Consider the following 20,311-nt stretch of genomic DNA (forward strand, 5'->3'; position numbering starts at 1 on the left):
CCACTTCATTTCACAGAATCTTCAGAAACACATGGAGAAGCCAAGCCTGTGATTTAGGTTTCCCCATCCTTGTGGAAAACTAAGGCACAGAGAGAAAAAATTAAGTGGGTCTTTCAAGACCACTCAGCTGTAGTCTGAGGCTTCACCCTTCTTACGTTCTGTCTTTGGAAAGAGATGAAAGCCTGAGCTTTAAACTTTTGAGGAGAAAAGCCAAGACTGAGAGGCTGATTCCCTCTGTGGTCCCAGATTCACCCTGGAAGCTGCCAAAACAGGAGCAAAAAAAAAAAAAAAAAAAAAAAAAAACCCTCTCTGTCAGAGGATGTTTCCATTTGGGGAATTCTGGGCTTGGAACTGTCTGGGTGAGACTTTCTGAATCACAGAGTGAATACACATGCAAAAGGGCCTGACACTGTCCATTCATTGGTCATGGGATGGAAAGGGGACTGTGTGAGGGGGAAAGAGGTATTAAAGAGGTGGGGGTGTGATAGAATACATCTGACAAGAACTGGAGAGATGGCTCAGAGGTTAAGAGTTCTTAATGTTCTTTCAGAGGACATGGGTTCAGATTCCAGAACCCCTTTGGTAGCTCATAACTGTCTACAACTCCAGTTTCAGAGGGTCTGACACCTTCTTCTGGCTTTTGTGAGCACCAGGCAGTCACGCAGTGTACATACATGTATGCAGGCAAAGAACTCTTTCACATAAAAATACAATTTTTAAAATGAGAGACTACACATTGGCATGAAAGACAAAAGGGGATTGCTGGGGTAGGAAGGTACAAATTGGGGGGCAAGAGACTGATTGGTGGAGAGAATCAGGGGAAGATAATCAATTAAAACAATGTATTATTTTTAAAAATTCCATAATGAATATAACCATCTGCCTCAGATTCCATTGCTATGACCTCTCCATCACAGTGGACCATACCCCCAAAGTGGATATTTTACCCTAACAAGAGAAAAATAATTAAGACAGCATGTATATGTATATGAGACGAGAGAATCAAAGGTATATGATTACTTCTAGTTTGCCAGAAGACTTCAGAGCTTTCTCCCTGAAAAATTAATTCCACAATGAAATGGAATACTTTGTATGCTAATTGGAAAACTAACATTTTTTTTTAAAGAAGAGCCAAAGTGAGATAGTGGGTAACAAGGAACAATGGTGGCAAGAGGTTGGAGAAGTGGAAGCTTGCTTATGAGAACCTGGTGCTTTTATTGGCCTAGACCAAGTTTTATTTAGAGCTGGGGACCTATGTCATCACCCTGGCTAAAGACCAACAGGGGCCCAGTTCCGCCTAGAGAGGATGAAGCAGTGATCTGAAGGTGTCTCACTCCCCAGAAGCTGGCCACAGCAGTTACTGAGCTGAGCTGAGGATGTGGCTATCACATTCTCACACAATCTCTTCCCCGCCTTGTGATCTGCAGGCAGGATCGTGGTTTCCTGCTAGAAGCAAATGGAGTTACCATTTTCTGGGGACAAGTGAGGACCAGGGAATTTTACAACAGAGGCAGATGAAACAAGGCAGGGAAAAGATTGACTCATCAACACAAGGAGGTGGGAACAGATTAAGGATACTCTTGCAGTTTTATTCTCTAGGCACGGCCCCAAGGTGCACTTGTTGCTCAACATCCTATAAACAGAGCTCTGTCTGCTCTCAGCAGCATTCCTGTTCCCTGGTAACCAGTCTGATCACCCTCCGATGATACTCCACAAGAGATTTGCAGAATAAATCCTCACTGCAGGATTATTTGTGTTTATTTTGTATCTGTCTCTAAAGAGAGGTAGACCGAATTATTCAGCCACTGAGAGGATCGTGATTTGCTAGCACAGAAAGGAAGCACTAGCATTGTCTGCGGAAAGTAAATAAACTGGAAATGTCTCTATGTTACATCAGGTAGAGCTCAGGCATATAACACTAACAACTTCATTTATCAACAAATGCACCATGAAGGATGTTAAGCGTTAGTCGCACCCCACAGAAGACAAGAAGAGCTGAGGATGTAGCATGTGCAAGGTCCTGGGTTCAATCCTAGCTCTGCTAAATAAAAATATAAAGATTGGGTGACTTTAAAAGGAGTTCAAAGTCAGACACTCCACTGGTGGGGCTTAGCCTCCTGCCAGCCTGTGGTCCACCATGTATGGTGCTTCCTTACTTTATTCCCTGAACAGTACTCTAAGCTTACTCTATGCTTCCTTCTTTATTCCCTGAACAGTAATGTGCACCTGTTCTTGCAGAATTAGGGCCCCAAGGATACAGGCATCATAATTCCTGACCAGCAAGGTAACCTACCTGAAGGATCCAGGGCCCTCACATACCTGCAAGCACAGTTTTCAGAAGCAAGCTTGGAATGTGAAGACTCAGACCTCAATGGGGCTCCCAGTTGGAATTTGATGGTCCTTTTCTTTCCTCAGTTTCCCCTTCTCCTTCAGCACCTCACCTCCAAATCACCCTGGTGTAGCAGTGTTGTGTGTCTGTGCTTGCAGTGTGCCGTGTCTCTCTGCCTGCAATGCTGACTCTTTGCTTGCAGTGCTGTGTCATTTAAAGAACAGCCTGTATCCTAAACACAGCATCAGACTCACTTAGCTTGCTTCTCCTTCCTTACTAGAGAAGAACATGTGCAAACCTAGGGCTATCATTTTAGGAGAACACAAAGGAAAAAGGTTTTGAAGCCTGGCCATCACCTGTTCCAGGTGATGCTGGTGACTCAGCTGTAAGATTTCTACCCCTGGAAACTCTGTCTCTCTTGGCATCAGATCCCACAATCTACCTCTGGCTCTCTGTGGGACTTTCAATAAGCAAATACTCTTCCTCCACCCTTCTTTTCCATTTGTAAAGTGGGTACCAGTGCCAGAACCTCCTCTGGTGCAGTGGTTGTGAGAGTTACATGGTATTATGAATAAAGGTCTAACTACCATTTCTTCGCTCCAAACCATGGAGGTCCCTGGGAAGAGGTGGTAGACTTTCTCAATACTTGGACTTCACCTAAAACATACACCAATCCCCTAATTTTGTCATTCTTTTTAACCTCAAACCTTCCCTTTACCATGAGAGGCAGCTAGACAAAGGTGATTTTGTTGCCAGGGGCTTAAATCCCTTTTACTTTTTATTCTTATGCTCCATCTTCCTCTTCTAATCCTGCCACATTCCAGCTTGTCCATGGAAGAAAGCAAAGGTTTCTCATCTATTAGGCAGAGAAACTGGCTTCTCTCTCTTGCCCCTGTCCACAGCTACTCACCCTTCCTGGCACATGGGGAGTGCTCTTTCTGTAACATACTTATCTGAGTTCAGGCAAGCAAAGTGAAACATAGGATAGAGAAGAAGGGGAGGTTTGACAGGAAGTCCAAATAAGGACTTCCTCTCATTCACCTTGAACTTCTGAGGTACCTCAGCTGAACAGCAAAGCAAAAGAATCAAAGCAAAGAGACTTTAAAAAAATGAAATCGTCAGCCACAAGGAAGTGGAAAATGTTACTGGTCCTTGCCTATCTTTGCCTAGGGCAGCTCACTCATATTTTCCTCCTGTGTTATCCATGGATGAGGGAGGTGAGACCAGTGTCCAGGATGGGTGGGAGGGAGCTCTCAGAGACTGGGGAGACAGGGTGAATGTCATCTGGAGAAGGGCTGGGATAGGGCTGTGAAAGTCCATTTTTACCATCTCCTATTCTGCAGCCTTAAGGAGTACTAGGAAGTACTGGGCCTCCCAAGGTGACTGTCCCTGTTCCCCACACTGTTTGGAAGGTATTCTTTGTTCTGCACCATAGTATGAGGTGTCAGGTTCTGTGAAGGACCCTCCATGGCTCTCCTCCATTGGATCTTCCTATCACCTTTTGCCATCCAGAATGGTCCCACAAACGGGTGCCGTTTCTTCTGCTTGCCTCTAAACATGGTGGGGGAACTTCCCTTAGCCTCTGCCCTAAGAAGAGCAACATATTCTCATGTTTGAAGCCTCTACTTTTCTATCTTCTCTGGTCCTGATGTGACAATTCTCCAGGATCCTTCCTCCACAGCATACACAGGAGCAGCAGCTCCCCACTCTATTTTCTCACCTCTAAAACTAGTCATTAAGATAGGCGGTTATTGTCCCGCGCGCTGTATGTTCTCGCCGGCAAGAAATACAGGCAGGACACTCGGATCCTTCTGCAGAAAAGCTTTAATGCATCTTGAGAGGGGAGAGCATAAGCTTACCAGAGCGGAGACCCTGGCCCAAGAATCCCATTCCTTAATAAAGGCTGGCAAGCAGCCGCCTGGGACGTGTTACCCTATGAATGGCTTCAGCTCCTCAGGCCAAATGAGCCACGGGATAGGCAGAGATCAAAGGAATGGAGATTACCCAGCGCCTGTGAAGTAATTTACATTTTGGTGTCTGCAGGCACCATCATTGTAATGGATAATGCAGGAACGGCTCCCTACAGGTTATCACCTCTCCCCTGTGATTCTGCTGTGAGGTAGAGGGAAAAGGGTGGGTGGGTGGATGCTATAGATCTAGGCTTGGTGGAGTGAGGGAGGAAGGGGAAGGGTTCAACCTCCACTGTCTGCCCTTACGTTCCAACAGTCAGACATACTGCAAGCATTGCTTTCTTTCCCACAGCTTCTCAATCTCTATTCTATGAGCCCCTGCCACTGTCACTGGCTCAGTGCTTTCCGTGTGTTGCTTTTACCTTGAGAGATATGCTCGGTCCTCTGTGTCTGCAGATTCTATATCCATGTGTTCAACCAACAACAGATGGGACATATTTTTAAAGATTGGATCCACACTGAATGTGGGTAGAGTTTCTTCTCCTTGCCATTATTCCCTAAACAACAGAGTATCACAGCTACACACAGCATTGGCATTATTAGTTGTTATCAGTCTTCTAGAAATGGTTCAAAGTATGTGAGAGGGTGTGTACATATTATCTATAAGAACCACACCATTTTATATAAAGAATTTGTGCTCTGACAGATCTCAGTACCTATGAAAGATTCCGGAAGCAATCTCTTGCTTTGGCTAAACTTTCAACTTGTTTCTTGGTAAACAACTGGGTTTTTCTACCTGATTCTGGTCAAAAGAGATGGGGTGGGACCAGTTGCCCCATCAACAAGGCTTCTTTGCTTGCTATGCTGGACCTTAGCTCATTCCTGCCTGTTATTCTGCTTCATGCTCAAAACCAACAGAATGACACCTTGATACACACAGAGTTCTTGACATCTTGATATCACTTCTGCCTTGGCATAAATGCAAAGGCCTGCCTACTCTACATGTAAAGAGACCTAGTCTGGAACAAGTGAGATGACATACTGTCACACACATCGTCCTGTTTCCTGAGAGCTGTTCTCCAGAGTTGACCTGCCTTGGAAGCTTCTGAAATACTTCAGCCAGACACAGGAGAGGTGAAACTTAAAATTATTGGGAAATCACCCTGGGATAGGAAGAGGACAGTCTTCAAGCCCGAGGACAGGCCTGAGGCAACACACTTCCCCTTTTATCATCTGCTCTCTCTCTGCCCTGATGCCTTATCTGAGGTATGGGTCTGTGGTCAAATGGGCAGGGGACCCAATATGAAAGACATCAGATTAGCAGCTCACTAGCCCTGCATGAGCTGCAGGCCATAAACTGTCTCCGTGAACACGGGGGCTACTGTGCAGGCTCTGCAGACAGGCCTAGTTTGAATCCTGGCTCTATTCTGGACATTGTCAAAGCATCCAAGAACCTTGAGGAGGCAAATGGTAAGGGATAGTGGCTCTGGACTCAGGTACACTCTTGACAAGACTGGAGTGGAGTGCACAACCTACTTGGGGGACATAGGGAGCAAGCAAATGGCTTCTCCATTCTAACTTCATTGCTCTCTGCGGTGAAGTAGGAGTAATGACTATGTCAAACACCAGGGATGGTTGGTATAAAGTTCTCAGCGTATCCTTTGACACACCGTGGGGGCCCCCTGGGGCCTTGCACCTCTACTACCTTCACTGTTGTTACCCTCGTTTCTGGCTTCTGTGGCTGCCTTGTCACTGGTCCCCATGGATTATTCATCTTGGCCACTTTTTATTGGATAATTATTTCCAAAGGGGTGCAATATTTAACAATCTTTATATTCTAGCTTCCTTTTTCTGTTTTATTTTTAAACCCTGAGTTGGGTGAACAATATTAAAAAACACAATGCTGACCAAAAACAAAACAAAACAAAACAAAACCCCCACTGTTGCTTTTACTTTTAAGGATGATCTGGAATGTTCCTTTCTCTATTTTGAGAGACTTTGACTGATTGACTGAGTGAGGTCCAGAATCTTCATCCATCCACTCCACCCCCCAAGGCTCTGCCTAGAGCCCAGTTCACCCCATGATGTCTTCTTTACTCTACTTGAAAGTAATTTGCCTCCATCATGGCTGGCTGCTGATTTGAAGAATGAAGTAATGTCTCTCACTAGTCATGGAGCTTTGGAGAAGCAGGGAAGTGGTCCATTGAGCATCATCAATTGTTGACCATTTAATGTAAGTTACCAGGGTTAATGCCTTCTGCAGATCACCATCATGGACCACTTGCCAGGGCTGGGTCTGGCACTTCATCTGTATTTCATTTAAACTCATAAACAGGTAATGAGACAGCTACTAGAGGCAGCAAGGCCTCCTGTAGTGTGTATAAAAGGGAAAGCATACATGACTAAAGCTACCCTTGAGAAACCTTCTCACATTGGAATAGAGAGCTATGCACATGTGTGAGTCTGTGCATCCCCATATTATAGGCATGTATGTGTATGTACATATGGAACACTGGCTATACTGTGTTTACAGGTTGCCATATTGTACCAATACATTTGTTTTTAGCCTCAGGTCTCACTCACTGTTAAAGACTGTTTCAGTCTATGAGATCTGTTCAGAGTCAAAAACTGAAGGAGGATGCAACAGATTCCCATCTCCTATCCTCAGAGAACACACTCTTTGGCTAGATATTTGGTAGACTCAATAGCAAATGGAAGAAACGATAGTAGACAGAATATAAAGTGAAAAAGCACAGTGTATGGAAGGCATTGTGCCACCAATAACAACAATGCTTTAACCCTTTTATTTTTACATTTGCCTAGCAAAGGCATCAAAGTGTATGTATGTGCATAAGCCCTTTGTTTTCCTGCCTTGCAGATATGGAAACTAGTTACCTACACTGTCACTGAAGGGACTCTAGTTAGTCCGAACATGACAAACATGGCTCTAGCAGGCCTTGTCCTTTCCCCCCATTGCCTCTGCCTTGCCAGAAACTGTTAGATTACATTCCTAAAGCTAGGTTCACTTCCTCCTCCTGAGGCTGACTACCATTGTCCAGCTATCAAAGTATTGAAATCAAAAGCCCCCTTTGGCTCACCTCATTAACACTCCCAATAAAATTAAACACCTCATCCTAACACAGGGTTTTCCCTTTTACCTTCATAAGCCACATTTTCCTATCGGTCAGGTCTATCTCCTCTCTATCCAGAGGCAGTCATTTGCTCCAGTCTAGGGCAAATATCCTTCCCCTCTCTCCCTTCTCCCTCATCCTCTATTTCTCATTTTTGTCTCTTATTCCCTCCTCTTTGTCCCTCTGGGGTGAGTAAATATCCTTTGTCTTGAGAACTTGGACTTGGGGTGTCCTGAGCTGGTCCCTTCAGTCACTCCATGCCCCAAGGTTACAGTACAGACACATTCATATCAGAAATGTAGATAGTCCTCTGCGTCATCACACCCTTCACCACTCAGAACCTGGCTGCCTCACTCACCAAAACCCACTCACTCATCTTAACATGGAGAAGCAGCTGAAGGTACCTCAGCTTTCAATAAAAACAAACTGGTGGGGAAGGAAGCTGGAGAACATGAAGAGAACATCTTCCTTCCCCCACAGTTCACTAGAGGATGATATTATAGACAATTTTAGGGAACTTTCAAAAGAGACTCTTATCTGTGTAGACCCAGTCATGCGGGAGTGTGGTGTCAAGCTTTGGGTGTCTAGAATTCTAGTGGAAAAAAACTATTAGAACTGGGTTTAAGTCCCCACTTGGTTAGAGTGTCTGGACTACTAGGGAATTATCTCTCTCTCTCTCTCTCTCTCTCTCTCTCTCTCTCTCTCTCTCTCTCTTTCTCTGCATTAAGAGAGCTGGCCAGAGCTGGCCTTCCTTGTTTACTTATTTAGAAGTCAGCAGAGGAAGTGGTAAAGGAAACTAGCTGAGCCGTTTTCTGAGAAGAGACCATATTTGTTCACAGGGGAAGCCGCTGCTTCTTGGGATCTGGTTACAGCAGAAACGGTGCCTGTTCAACAAGGGTGTTCCTGAGTGAAGTTGGGATTTGGAAGAGCTAAGGACACCTCAGTGCTCTGGGTCTCTGTTCATGGCTGCAGCAGCTCTCCCCAGCCTGTGAGCTCCCCGAACAGCAGCCATGGCCTTGAAGAATGTGCCCTTTCGCTCAGAGGTCTTAGCCTGGAACCCGGACAGCCTCGCTGATTATTTCAGGAAGGTGAGTCCTTCACTCTTGTGCTTCTGGTTGGGCTCATATGCCTTCAGCAGGGTGGGCAGAGTGGAAGCAGAATCTGGATGGAATATGGAAGGTGTACAAGATAGCTGCAGAGTTACCACCTGCAATTGCTACCTTCCTGGGAGGCAGATTACTAAGTTTATGGGCAGTGTGTCCTGTAGAGAAAGATAGGGAGAGGGCCCTCCAGTGCATAAGCCCCTACTACACACAGGTGTGCATCCAGTGCTCCACAGACTGTCCTTTAAGACACAGTCCAATATAATGTGAGTTCAGTGTTAACATATTAATGTTATGCACTGACAGTGTTGCATCTCAAGATCACTATTTCATTCAACTGAAGTCAGCTTTTGAGTTTAAGTGGTCCAAAGCTCTTGAGTATTACTGGATCAGGTTGGATTGAAATCGTGCCTATTTAGCTTTATAGCACATGCTCTGAAATGCAGGGAATGGTTATGGTGAAGTCTACTTACTAGAAAAGGAGATATGTACTTCTGGGGTAGGAGGGATGGACAAGCAGGGCAAGAGGGGTGGACAGATGGCTAGATGAACAATGGTATTTGGGCATCCATTGTCCATGATCTTGTAAGAGGGCAAGAGTCTCTTTATTTGCTGGAGTCTCACCAGAGCTTTACGAGAATCCTTGAAAGCAGGCCAGAAAAGCAGACATGAGCCCCAGGATAGTTAGGGACACAACAGACAAGCTCAGCAGACTTACAAGTCAAGCTGGACCACAGTGTCCTGCTTCTAGGCTAGGAGGAGATAGTCGAGGGTCCTTGTTCAGTTATCTGCTAATGAGGACCACATATCTGCTTAGGCATATCCTAAGACACCCGACTCCTCTAAGGCACCCATGCAGAAAAGATAAGGGGTCTTATGAAAACAGGAGCTTCTATTGTCCCCATTTCTGCAGGCTGGTCTCACATTCCACTGATATTCCAGGCAGTAATGAAGATGAGGTCCTAAAGCTAAAACCATACAAGTCGTCTACTTTGCCTTCTATTTTTTTCTGAAGAAATGGAGATCCAAGGGGTAGAAAAGTCTCTTTGGGTTGTATAATCAAACCTGTAATATACACATTGGTGCCTTCCCAACCTACAGAAGTCTGTACTGGACGAGACATGGTAGGAGACTGCCCCACAGATCCTGGTATTTGCCACTTTTTTGTAAATCTTATTTTTGTTACTTTCTCCCCATAGGGTCATTATAAACTTCTCTTTCAACACAGTGGGTGGAAATATGATGAGACAATTGACTTTTTAAGTATGTTTTAAAGTTACTTTTCTTAACTAAAAATGAAGTAAGTTAGGGCAGAAAGGTAAATTTGCCATGGTGGAGTGAAGCAGTGAATTGTTTCAATAGATCAGTGAGAATGGAATTGAGAGTTAAGGCAGGGAAGTCTGGGGAGGGACCAAGAGGCATAGAAAGGCCCCACATTCAAGTGTAACTAGGATATTATGTAATCCCATGGTGCTACAGATAATGTGTGGGTCAAGTTCCCTTTAGCACAGGCCAAGCAGACACCACTCTGCTTGAGCTAAGAGATGAGGAGGTTTCTTCTTGTTGATCATGGACCTTAGTAAGAGCTATATTCCAGGGACAGGTCTCACCTTCTGGAGGGAAAGACTCAAGGGTAGGAACAAGGAACCTGGGGGTGGGGGGAGGGATTGATGATCCTAGAAGGACCAGCCCCCTGCCACAAACACAGATGAGACTCCGGACCCTGAGCTCATTGGTCCCCAAGAAGATACTCTGTGAAATGAACACAGAGCCACTTAAGGATGCTCTTGGATGTCAGTGTGCCATTTAAAGAATTGACCAGCAAGTGTAATGTCTACATAACATGTTGGGTTGGGCCGCTGAGACTTCTACCCAGCTCTGGAGTCAGATACACCTTAGTTTGAATTGTGCCCTTCCCATCTAGCTTGGGGATTTATTTTTCTTTAATTTCTTTGCTTCTCTTAACCTCAACTTACATAAAATAGAGGTATTAGCAGTAACTAACCAGATGAGATGGAGGTGAGGTTGAAAGGAGATGTGTGTGAGGCATTGAGTTCCATGTTCTACCCCCTTATCCCGATCTTCTAATCAGAATCTGACTGGGAAGGCTGAGACAGGCTGGTGAGGCTTTGTGTTCCTTTTGCCTCAGATACGTGTGTCTTGCCCTGTACTGGGGATGAAAATCAAGATTAAGGCCACAGTCTGCATGTCCCTAATGCCTCCAAGTGGCTTAGGCCTAGCAGGAGAGCAGTCTAGTCCTGGGCTATGTAGTCTAGTCACTGGCTCATAAGCATGTGTTCTAACTCTGTTGGGTTTATGCCTCACTGTATGACCTTAAGCCAGATCCTTCTCTCTCTGGGCCCCAGTTCCTGTCACCTACAAAGCTGAATAACTACTTGGTTAGGGCTAAGATTGGTAACTTAGGTGCTAGTGAGAATTACTTAGGGTGCTTGTTGAAATACAGATTTTAGGTCCAAGACTCAGATCTTGCTGAATTGCATCAACTGACTAGGTTCAAGGCTAGAGCTCTAGCTTTGGTTTAGAGTCAAAACTGGTACTCTGTAGAAATGGCAATCCATCTGATAGTGATGGCAGTGAAATGAATTAAAGGAAGCTGACAATTCCAAAAGCCCACTACACACTGTGCATGTGGGTCAAGGAGACAGCACCATGCTACAGATGCTGCCTGCCCTCGACATTGACCTATAAATCAACTTCCCAAGTTGGTCTTCAGTCTGCCCTTCTAGATAGGTAGGTGACAGCAATTACATTTTAAAATTATTATTATTGTTGAGACAGGTTCTTGGAGTACAGCCCAGGCTGCTCCTGGACTGACAGCAATCCTGTCCTCCTGTCTCATTCTCCTGGGTGCTAAGACTAGAGGTGTGTGCCACCACACCCATATTTGTTTACTTTGCACATTATTTTCGGGGTGGGGGTCATAGATAAGAAATTAGTTTTAAAAGTTCCTCCAAAGAAGGTTGAACTAACTGCTTGTGAGGGCCTCAGAGAAAAATATTTCACCTTAAATCCATTAGATCTCAGTCTTGGAGCTATGTCTGGTGTGAAGTTTTGTGCTATTAAGGACAAGGCAAGGTGGGTGCACCACAGTCATAGATTAACTTTGAAAAATAGCTGACCAAAGCCTTACAAATGCTTGCTTACCTCTGTTACTTTCCATAGAAAAAGTTAGGCAAAAGAATGTCCACTGTGCAGTGTAAGCTACCAGACAGTGCATTTGGATACACCCCTGGTTATTCACTTTAGTGATGTTGCTTAAAAACTATTCCTCATGGAAACTTTAAAGGCAAGTTCTAAAGCTCAGTTGTCACCTGTGTCACCTTCCACCTATGCAAGTTCCTGAGCTCTCTGTGTCTCTTCATCTTTTACACATGAAACTGGAGGATTAAGTGACTTACAGCCGCTTTGGGGTGGGAGCAGGGCCTGCTACACGCAGAGCATCCCATCTGGTGCCAACTAGCAACTGCTGATTTCATTGCTGAGATAGTGGCCAGGGAGATGACTTGAACATTCAGTGGTTAAAAATTATGGGAATTATTTAGTAAATGAGCTCCTCAACAAAACATTTAAAACATGTTTGTCATAGTACCAGATAGTGTTTGTGGTGTCTTTTAGGTCATTTAAGAGAGGAAAAACACCGCTCTAACAAGACTGAAAGTGAGTTGATTCCTCCATCATTTTCAGAAATGGGCTAGGCATAAATGACTGATGTGGTCACTAAGATCACCTTTGGGGACACAAGATGGGGCTGGTGTTTGGTTTCTTCTGTCAGTTCCTTTATGCTTTCCTGACTACAATGTGACCACCCTTCTGGGGCTTTGAAAACAGTGTCTTTCCAGAGGTTATGGTACCAAGGAATAAAGTACATACTTTCTCCATTTCAGACTGTTCCAGCGGGTAGTGAAAGTATGGCTGAGGTGGGGACCTGGTCCCTCTGTTAGACAAAGGATCAGGAAGGGGCTGGCTAGCCACAGGTACCACATATTGCTAAGCTCTGGGGGATGTAAAGGAGGAGGAAAACAGGTGCCTGTGACACTGATGGCACCTTGCGCTTTTCTGTGCAGCTGAACTACAGGGACTGTGAGAAGGCGGTGAAGAAATACCACATTGATGGCGCTCGGTTTTTGGTAAGCTCTGTCCAGTCCCACACACTGAAACTGAAAATGTGCTGTGTTCTGCCCATCAGCTTTAGGGCTGACTGATCTACCTGGTCCATGAGACTGCCTATGGTCAAAGTTTGCAGTCAACGTCTCACTAAGCCCTTTGTTTTGATCAAAGGCTTGATAGGTCTTTCTCACCAACTATTAATGTCTTACTCAGGAGCCCTGTGTTATATAGACAGCAAGATATACTCCAAAGTAATACCTTGAAATTCCACTCAACTGCCATGTATACTCTGAGAAGCACAGAGAGGGCAGCAGGAGATACCATTGAAGAACTGGGGGTTTTCACTCCTGGTTGCTAGCCCTGCATACACATCCACAGAGTGGACTAAAAGGGTGGCCAATCCTCTTCCTCTTTATTTCCTCCTTATTACAGAATATGTATACTTACTGTCAAGCAAACACATGAGGGTGCTCTCCCCACTCTGTTATAATTCCACAGGCTTTAAATATAGGCTCATGGTTCAGGTCCATGTTGAATCCAGGCCACTGAAGGGAAAGTGACTCAGTTCAGTTGAAGGCAGAGGCACTCGGCTGTCAGGGAGGTGGTCTTATCATTTCCCAGAGATAATTCTTTGCTTGTTCATTAAGAGCAAATTGTCACTGTTCCAAGTTGTTCCTTCCGGGCACTTTGCTTCACTCTTTCAAAGGGGAAGAAAATAAGTTTAAAGGTTTCATGGGAAATGTCTTCAGATTCAGAGTGAGAAGGACAATCAAATTGTATATCCTTATGTCATAGCAAAGAAGCTTGACCATGAGACTTCAAGCTAGTTGAAAGGGAGCAAGATGTCATATGCTTCAGCTTGCTACACAACACACCAATCCATCTCTGACACTTCATCCCCGCCCTGCTCTGCTTCAACATCTTTAGTCATGGCAATCTCACCACCTGGAGTTTTATTCTCCTTTCTGGGAACCTCTGAAGCCTCACCCTGAGATGAGTTCCTTTTCTATCCTAGATAATGTCATATGCTGGGGACAGAGAAATCATTAATATATAAGATTCCTGCCTTTATGAAGCCATTTTTAGCAGAAAGATACCTTCATGGATGTCTTCAACCGCCTCATTTACAAATGAGGAAACATATGCAGCGATGTGGTGATTTTTGTCTTAAGTCACAAATCTAATGATTAAACCACAACATGCTTAGTCCTATATGGTGTAGGCTTTGTTGTTGTTGTTTTGTTTATACTGAACTTTGAATGAATAGAATTCCCTGAGTTTTATTGTTGCTATTCATTCAACCACACTAAATCTGTATGTTTCATTCTGATGCTTTAGAACTGATAAAAGGGACACCACTCCACTTTCTGTACAGAAGGAAGGCAACCTCTTTGAAGAGGGCTCTGGTTGCCTTGTTATCCTGGCTAACCTTGAGTAAGCATTTGTCTCCTGTCCCTAATTCCCCTTTGCTTCATCCTCTGCCAAACACACTGTGCAGGGTCACAGTTGGGGATAATAGTGGCACTTCTCAGCTATGTGACTCTCCCCCAACATTCCATGTGAGTGTCAGGCCTGAAATGACTTGATAGGACACTTGCTTCCTTGGTTGAGAGATGGTATCTGAACAGCATCTCTTCTGTTCCAGTCTCTGGGACCTATCAGCCCTTCAGAGAAAGCTGCTCATCATGTGAACAGGAGGGAGTGCAAAGGGTGCAGAGGGAGCCAGAATAGGTAGTAGAACCCAGTGTCTGCCCTAGTGAAATGCACTGTGCTCTGGGCTCACTTTGAAAGTCTTAACCTAAGCCCTAGTTGCTCAACTCATACCCTGCCAGCCCTGAAATATCCAGGACTATTCTGTTATTGAAGGCTTGCTATCCCCTTTCTGTCCTCCTTCCCTTCTCCTTCTCCCCACTCCTTCCATCTATCTCTCTTCCTTCTTCAATGTGGGAGCTAGTAGCCACCTCCCCCTCATCTGTCTTAATGCCACTTAGGTTTAACATGGAGAAGAATGGAGTCTTTTATGGTGAGAAAAGAGGATGCTGTGCTTTGTAAAGGAGGGAAGTACTTGATGGGTTTACTAGGAATGTATGTGGTCTTTCTCAAGCATTAATATGTACAAGTGGACACTCAGGGCTGAGCAACTTCTGGAGGAAGCCCTGAACTTAGGCCCCATTCAGCCTATGGAAAGCCTATGGGTTTTTTCTAATCACTCCAAGCTGACTACTCCACCTCTAGGTAATATAAATATGTATTAGGCAGAGGAAGAGGGTAAATGCAGAGTGTAAAGTGCATGGTGTTTGGTAGCTGTGCCCTTACGACTTTGTTAAAAAAAAAAGTGAAAAATAACCATTATTCTTGAACTCTCATCTAGTAAACTGCAGATTACACCTACTGGCCACAAGTGAGTCATGTGACTCCACCATCTCCATGGCAACCTGGGGAATTAAATATTTTGCACAAACACATTTCCCACCCTGAACCAAATTCAGGTTCTGATAGTAAGGGAGATGAGAGAATGGACATTGAGAGACAAGCAGGTCTGTGTGCCAGCTTGCTTCTCCATTGGGGTCCTTGCTTGTAGCTATACTATCTATGGATCTCTTTCCTGAACTCAGCACATAACCATGATTTTAAAATCCATAAATCCAACTCCAATAAAGTTTAGCCCAGGATTGCTAGAGGGTTTTGAAAGAAGCAGGGGATGAAGTTATATCACACAGCACATTTATCTTCCTTCCCAGATGTTGTCTGTGTTCTTTCTTTCCCAGCATCTTTCTTTTCTGTCTCCAGTCATGGTCATGTGAGTCTTCTCCTCCATCTCTTCTTCACATTTCTCAGCTTGTATCCTCATCTTAGTCACTTCCAGAGTATTGATCTGAAAGACCCCAAGATGCCTTCAACCCACCATGCCACACTCTGAACAAAGCCTTGGTCTCTCACAATCCAGGTATATGACTGCTCCTTCACCCTTTCACTCTAACTCACGTAGCCTGACAGAATCCTGGTCAGAAAACTCACCACAGGTTAATAAAGGCTGGATCTGGGGCTTCAACAAGCACCTTGCCAAGACACCTCAGACCTAGCTCCTCTGATGACATTAGACCCTAACTTCTCCCTTCCCATGCAAAACTGAGTAGGGACCTGAACCATGAGGTGAAAATATAAGGAGGAGGTTGCCAGATTTTGCCGGTGATACAAATTCTGTTTGGTTTCACAGATTTTCCCCATGTTTGATTACTAAAGTCATTTTTGTTTATAATTCAGGAATTTTTACATAACATTGCAGTTTCAGGATTCCCTTTGAAAATGTAAACCTCAGGATGTTGTGGTGACAATGGTTCTCTTTCATTCCTTACCTAGTCACCTGATCAGGGACCCTCCTGTGTGTTTTATCCTGTCTGCCAAGTGTCTCTTCTTTTCAGAACCTGACAGAAAATGACATCCAGAAGTTCCCTAAGCTGAGGATGCCGTGAGTATGCCCCCATGATGGGCAGCAGATGGGTATCAGGTTGAAATAAAGACCTGTTGAGGGGAAACTGGGTCAGGTGTATAGTAATTTTAAATGGTACAAATGAGTAGGGAGGTTGAGGACCATGGCAGGGTCTGAGGAAGAGGAATCACATGATGAGTTAGAAGGAAGTAACACCCAGTCATGCTAGAAGTTGGATGCTTTGCCCAACACAAACTCCCAGCACTGGACTGTGTGTTTCACTTCCTGTCTTTTTTATAAGATAGCTTGAGCCTATGAACATAGTACCAAAATCAAGAGACCCTATGGTTTATCGAGACACCTTTTAAAAGATTGTTTTCGTGTTAAAATTATGTGTTTGTCTGTGTGTCTGCATGTGGGTAAGTGCACGAGAGTAAAGGTGCATGTGTGGGCCAGAAGAATGTACCAGCTCCCCTGGAGCTGGAGTTACAGGCAGTTGTGAGGCACTTGATGTGGGTGCTGAGAGCAGAATTTGGGCCCTCTGTAAGAGCAGTACATGGCCTTAACTGCTGAGTCATCTGTCTAGCTCCTCGTGGCATCTTCATCGACTCACTGGTTTAAGATTTCCAGACATCTGTTTCTTGGTTGGTAAAATGAATGTGGACCCAAGTAAACAATGGCAAAGGAGATCATTTTATCTGTCAATACTGATTTCTTGGCATGACTGCTATTGGTATTAAGAATAATGTGGAGGAAAAGGAGCTATGACCGATTAGTAATGTCTGCCCTGGGTGCTGAAATGGGAAGCAATAGTATGCATATTGTGACATTTTGTTTTCATCATCCTAGTAGAGGCATCACATGCTCAGACACAGAGGTCAGGCAGTTGATATGAATGTACAAAGTAGGGCAGGTTGTAAGCTCAAATCCCCACTGGTTTATCTCTCCTTTTGTCTCTAGTGTCTCTACAGAGGTATTTTGACACTAAAATAAAAATAGGAAATTATGATTTTAAAGATAAGCCTGCAAAGGCTGATTGATGGTGAAACAGTAGGGGATAACGTTGGATATGGCAAATCTCATATTACATTATCCATCCTGAGAGCTCTGCAGCCACTCAGCTCTAGCCAAGGTGGGCCCAACAATGGCCAATCTTCAAGTTGATCAAAGAATAGCTAGAAACGTGAGTTCAAATGTCCCATCTCAATTTTTCAATCCTGACTCAAATGTTCTTAAACATTGTGAAAGCCATCATAAAGCTACCCATGAGTTGGATTTGCTCGTGATGCTACTGGTTTGAAACATCTACTTTGGGCATTCCCTGGAGTCCCTTCTCTGTTCTAAGAGCCTTGGAGTGCATAATGATAAAAAGAAAGTAGCCCAAGAAAGCAGAAAGCTGGAAGATTTCTTGAGTGGGTAGGAAATAAGGAAAATACACTTAGCCTGGCTATTTCTTCTTTGTCCCGAAAAGTGAAGGAAAAGAAAGCATTAAGGGTTCACCATTGTGGCTGCCCATCTTTTTTAGAGCTCCCTGGAAATTTCTATAAGCACATATGGCTGATTCAATTTAGGTTAAATCTAAGATCCAGTTCTACTGGGCCATTGGGCATATTTCAGTTGCTCCAGGTGCACAGTGACTACTACAGTAGTCCCTCTTCATTTGTGGTTTTTCTTCCCATGGTTCCCATTACCCATGATCAACTGCACCTGAAAACATAGTACAATAAAATACAGAGAAAGAGGAGAAGAGAAAGAATGAGAGAGAACATCCAGCTTTTATTTCACAGTATTGTAACACCTGATCTATTTTATTAACAGTTGTTGTTGTTAGTCTCCTACTGTACCTAGTTTATAACTTGGTCTTCATCATAAGTGTGTCTTCATAGGCAGGCTCATCATATATATTATATCAGGGTCAGTACCACCTATAGCTTCAGGCATGTCTGCTGGAGGACCTCCTGTAGACAAAGGGTGGTGACTTTGTATAAGAGTACAGGCACAGGACAATCCCACGAGTACATGGATGAGTTCTGTTAAAAGCCAGGCACTTGCAAGTCAGAATTGTTGGCCACAGACTCAGCCTCAGATACTTTAGGCTTTGCTCATCCTATGTTTTAAAAATCGTCCAAAGTTTCACAGAATCTACTTTCTCTAAAAAGCAATGGAAAGTATAATTCGAGGTTCATATTCTATTGTGACAGCAGTCAAGCGAAATTGATGTCCATACTCTCATTTAAAAGTGGGATTTATTCTTATTAATTTACTGTAGTTCTCACCAATAGAAGCACAGTGGCAACTCCTATGCTTACCCTCAGATTCCAGTCTCCTGCCTAGGGCAAAGAGAGTAGGAAAAGCCTGGTCTGATGAATCCTTGAGTTGAGGAGGCAGGGTGGAGACTCCAAGAGATTAGAGTTCATTATCTGTGTGCCTAAGAGCAGAGCGCTGGAGAGAAAATGTCCTGGAAAACTTTCCAGGTCCCTAGTCCTCTAGTAGGGTCTTGGTTAGCCTATGCACGGGAGAAAGCCTGTGTCGGACCAAAGACCTTTCCAATCAGAGCAGTAACAGAAACCTGACGGTTGAAAATGGTACCCGTTAATATCCGTCAGGTTAAAGGGTCCCAGATTCAGTCACCATGGAGAGTGCACAGGAAGACCTTGCCTCTGAAATGAAGAATGATCAGTCCTGGTGAATCAGTCTTACAAACAAGTCAGAGACAATGCAGACTGTTTTCCAAGCAACCTTACTACATTCTCAAATAAAACTTGAATATGCAAAAGCATCCATGATCAAACAAAAGCACAGTAGGAAGTACCTAATCAGTAACAGGTAAGGAAATAAACAAGAAAACATGACCTACAGTGGAAAAACATATTAAAACTGCTGCTCCAGATAGTGGGATCTATCAAAAAGGAGCACTGTAGCTGGGTTCCGTGTGTTCAAAGTCAGCTAAGGCACAGGAAACACAAACCAATCTGCACAGAACTTCTAGAGATGAAAGTGTCAGGATGAGGGGTAGACTGCTGTAGTTTCACCAGAAACTAGGTTTTGCAGAATCACATGTCAGTGTCCTAGTTACTTCATTGCTGTCAGTGACGTTATAACCAACAGCATTGTTGGGGGCAAAGGGTTTATTTGACTGGCAGGTCACAGTCCATTATCCAGGGAAGTCAAAGGAGCTCAAAGCAGGAACATGGAGGCAGGAACTGAAACAGAGACCTTTTAGAAACAAAAAATTGCTTACTGGCTTGCTCTCAGGCTCACATTCAGCTACCTTTTTATTCTTCCCAGATTCATCTTCCCAGGGGTACCACTGTCTACAGTATGCTGGACCCTTCTCCACCAATTGGCAATAAAGAAAATGCTCCACATTCCTGCCTACAAGGCAATTTACTGAGATGGTTCCCTCTTTTCTGGTATCTCTAGTTTGTGTCAAGTTGACAACTAACCAACTGAGTCACTGAACATGAACACAGAACAAAAGAGACTACCCAAAGTCAAATGGAGGAAAAAGTACCACAACGCAGATCATCAGGGAGCTAGGCTATGGCTCAGGGGTAGAGTGCTTGCCTAGCATTCATGAGGCTCTGGGTTTGCTCTCCAGTGCTGGAAGTGGGCAGAGCACCCAGGAACTGCAGAGCCACTTCAACTAGCTGAACACGCAGAATTACAGTTCTCAAAAGATGTGCCTGTCTGAGAGGAGGAGATATAGAAATAAACGACACAAGGAAATAGCAGCTGAGAACTTCCCAAGTAGGATAAAAATTGTTAAGTTCACAGATTTGAGAGGCATCACAAACCCTAAGCCCAGAGACAGACTGATTGCTGCTCTGTGATACATCATCACCAAGTTTCCCAAAAGCAACTGACTAGAGATAAACAGTGAAGAGAAAAATCACCCACATAGTCAAAGAAGAGAAAGAGCATGGAACCCTAAGGAATGACTATGAAGATGTGCATGGGGGGGGGGGATTCTGTCAGAAACAATGTCACAGAGAAGACATCTTAAGCCCCCCAAAACAGAAACAGTTTCTAGACCAGACCCCAGCTGTGCCTTATTTCAGAAATGAAGGAAAAGAATCTTAACCAGATTGCTATGATTTAGTCTTCATGATACTTACTGCTACTGCACAAATAATCAAAATAATATATCTTAATAATTAATTGTGAGATTCCTGGGGAAGTTAGAGGCCTCAAAACATGTTTGTGTCTTTGGTCAAAAGGTAAGCATGCTAGGAGGGTGTGGGAGTGGGCCATGCGAGCTGAGCCCGCTGTTATATTGT

General features: G+C 44.2%; 1 protein-coding gene across 1 annotated transcript in view; it reads left to right on the forward strand.

Moving 5' to 3' along the window:
• The first annotated feature begins 8,380 nt into the window (after positions 1-8,380).
• Positions 8,381-20,311, forward strand: part of Lcp2 (lymphocyte cytosolic protein 2) — a 40,850-nt gene continuing 28,919 nt past the window's right edge. Inside the window, exons 1-3 of the mRNA XM_027425210.2 lie at positions 8,381-8,458; positions 12,559-12,621; positions 16,024-16,070. Coding sequence (XP_027281011.1) covers positions 8,381-8,458; positions 12,559-12,621; positions 16,024-16,070 — 188 coding nt within the window. The remainder of the gene's footprint in view (positions 8,459-12,558; positions 12,622-16,023; positions 16,071-20,311) is intronic.

Source organism: Cricetulus griseus, chromosome 7 (assembly GCF_003668045.3).
Source record: "Cricetulus griseus strain 17A/GY chromosome 7, alternate assembly CriGri-PICRH-1.0, whole genome shotgun sequence".
Lineage (NCBI taxonomy): Eukaryota > Metazoa > Chordata > Mammalia > Rodentia > Cricetidae > Cricetulus > Cricetulus griseus.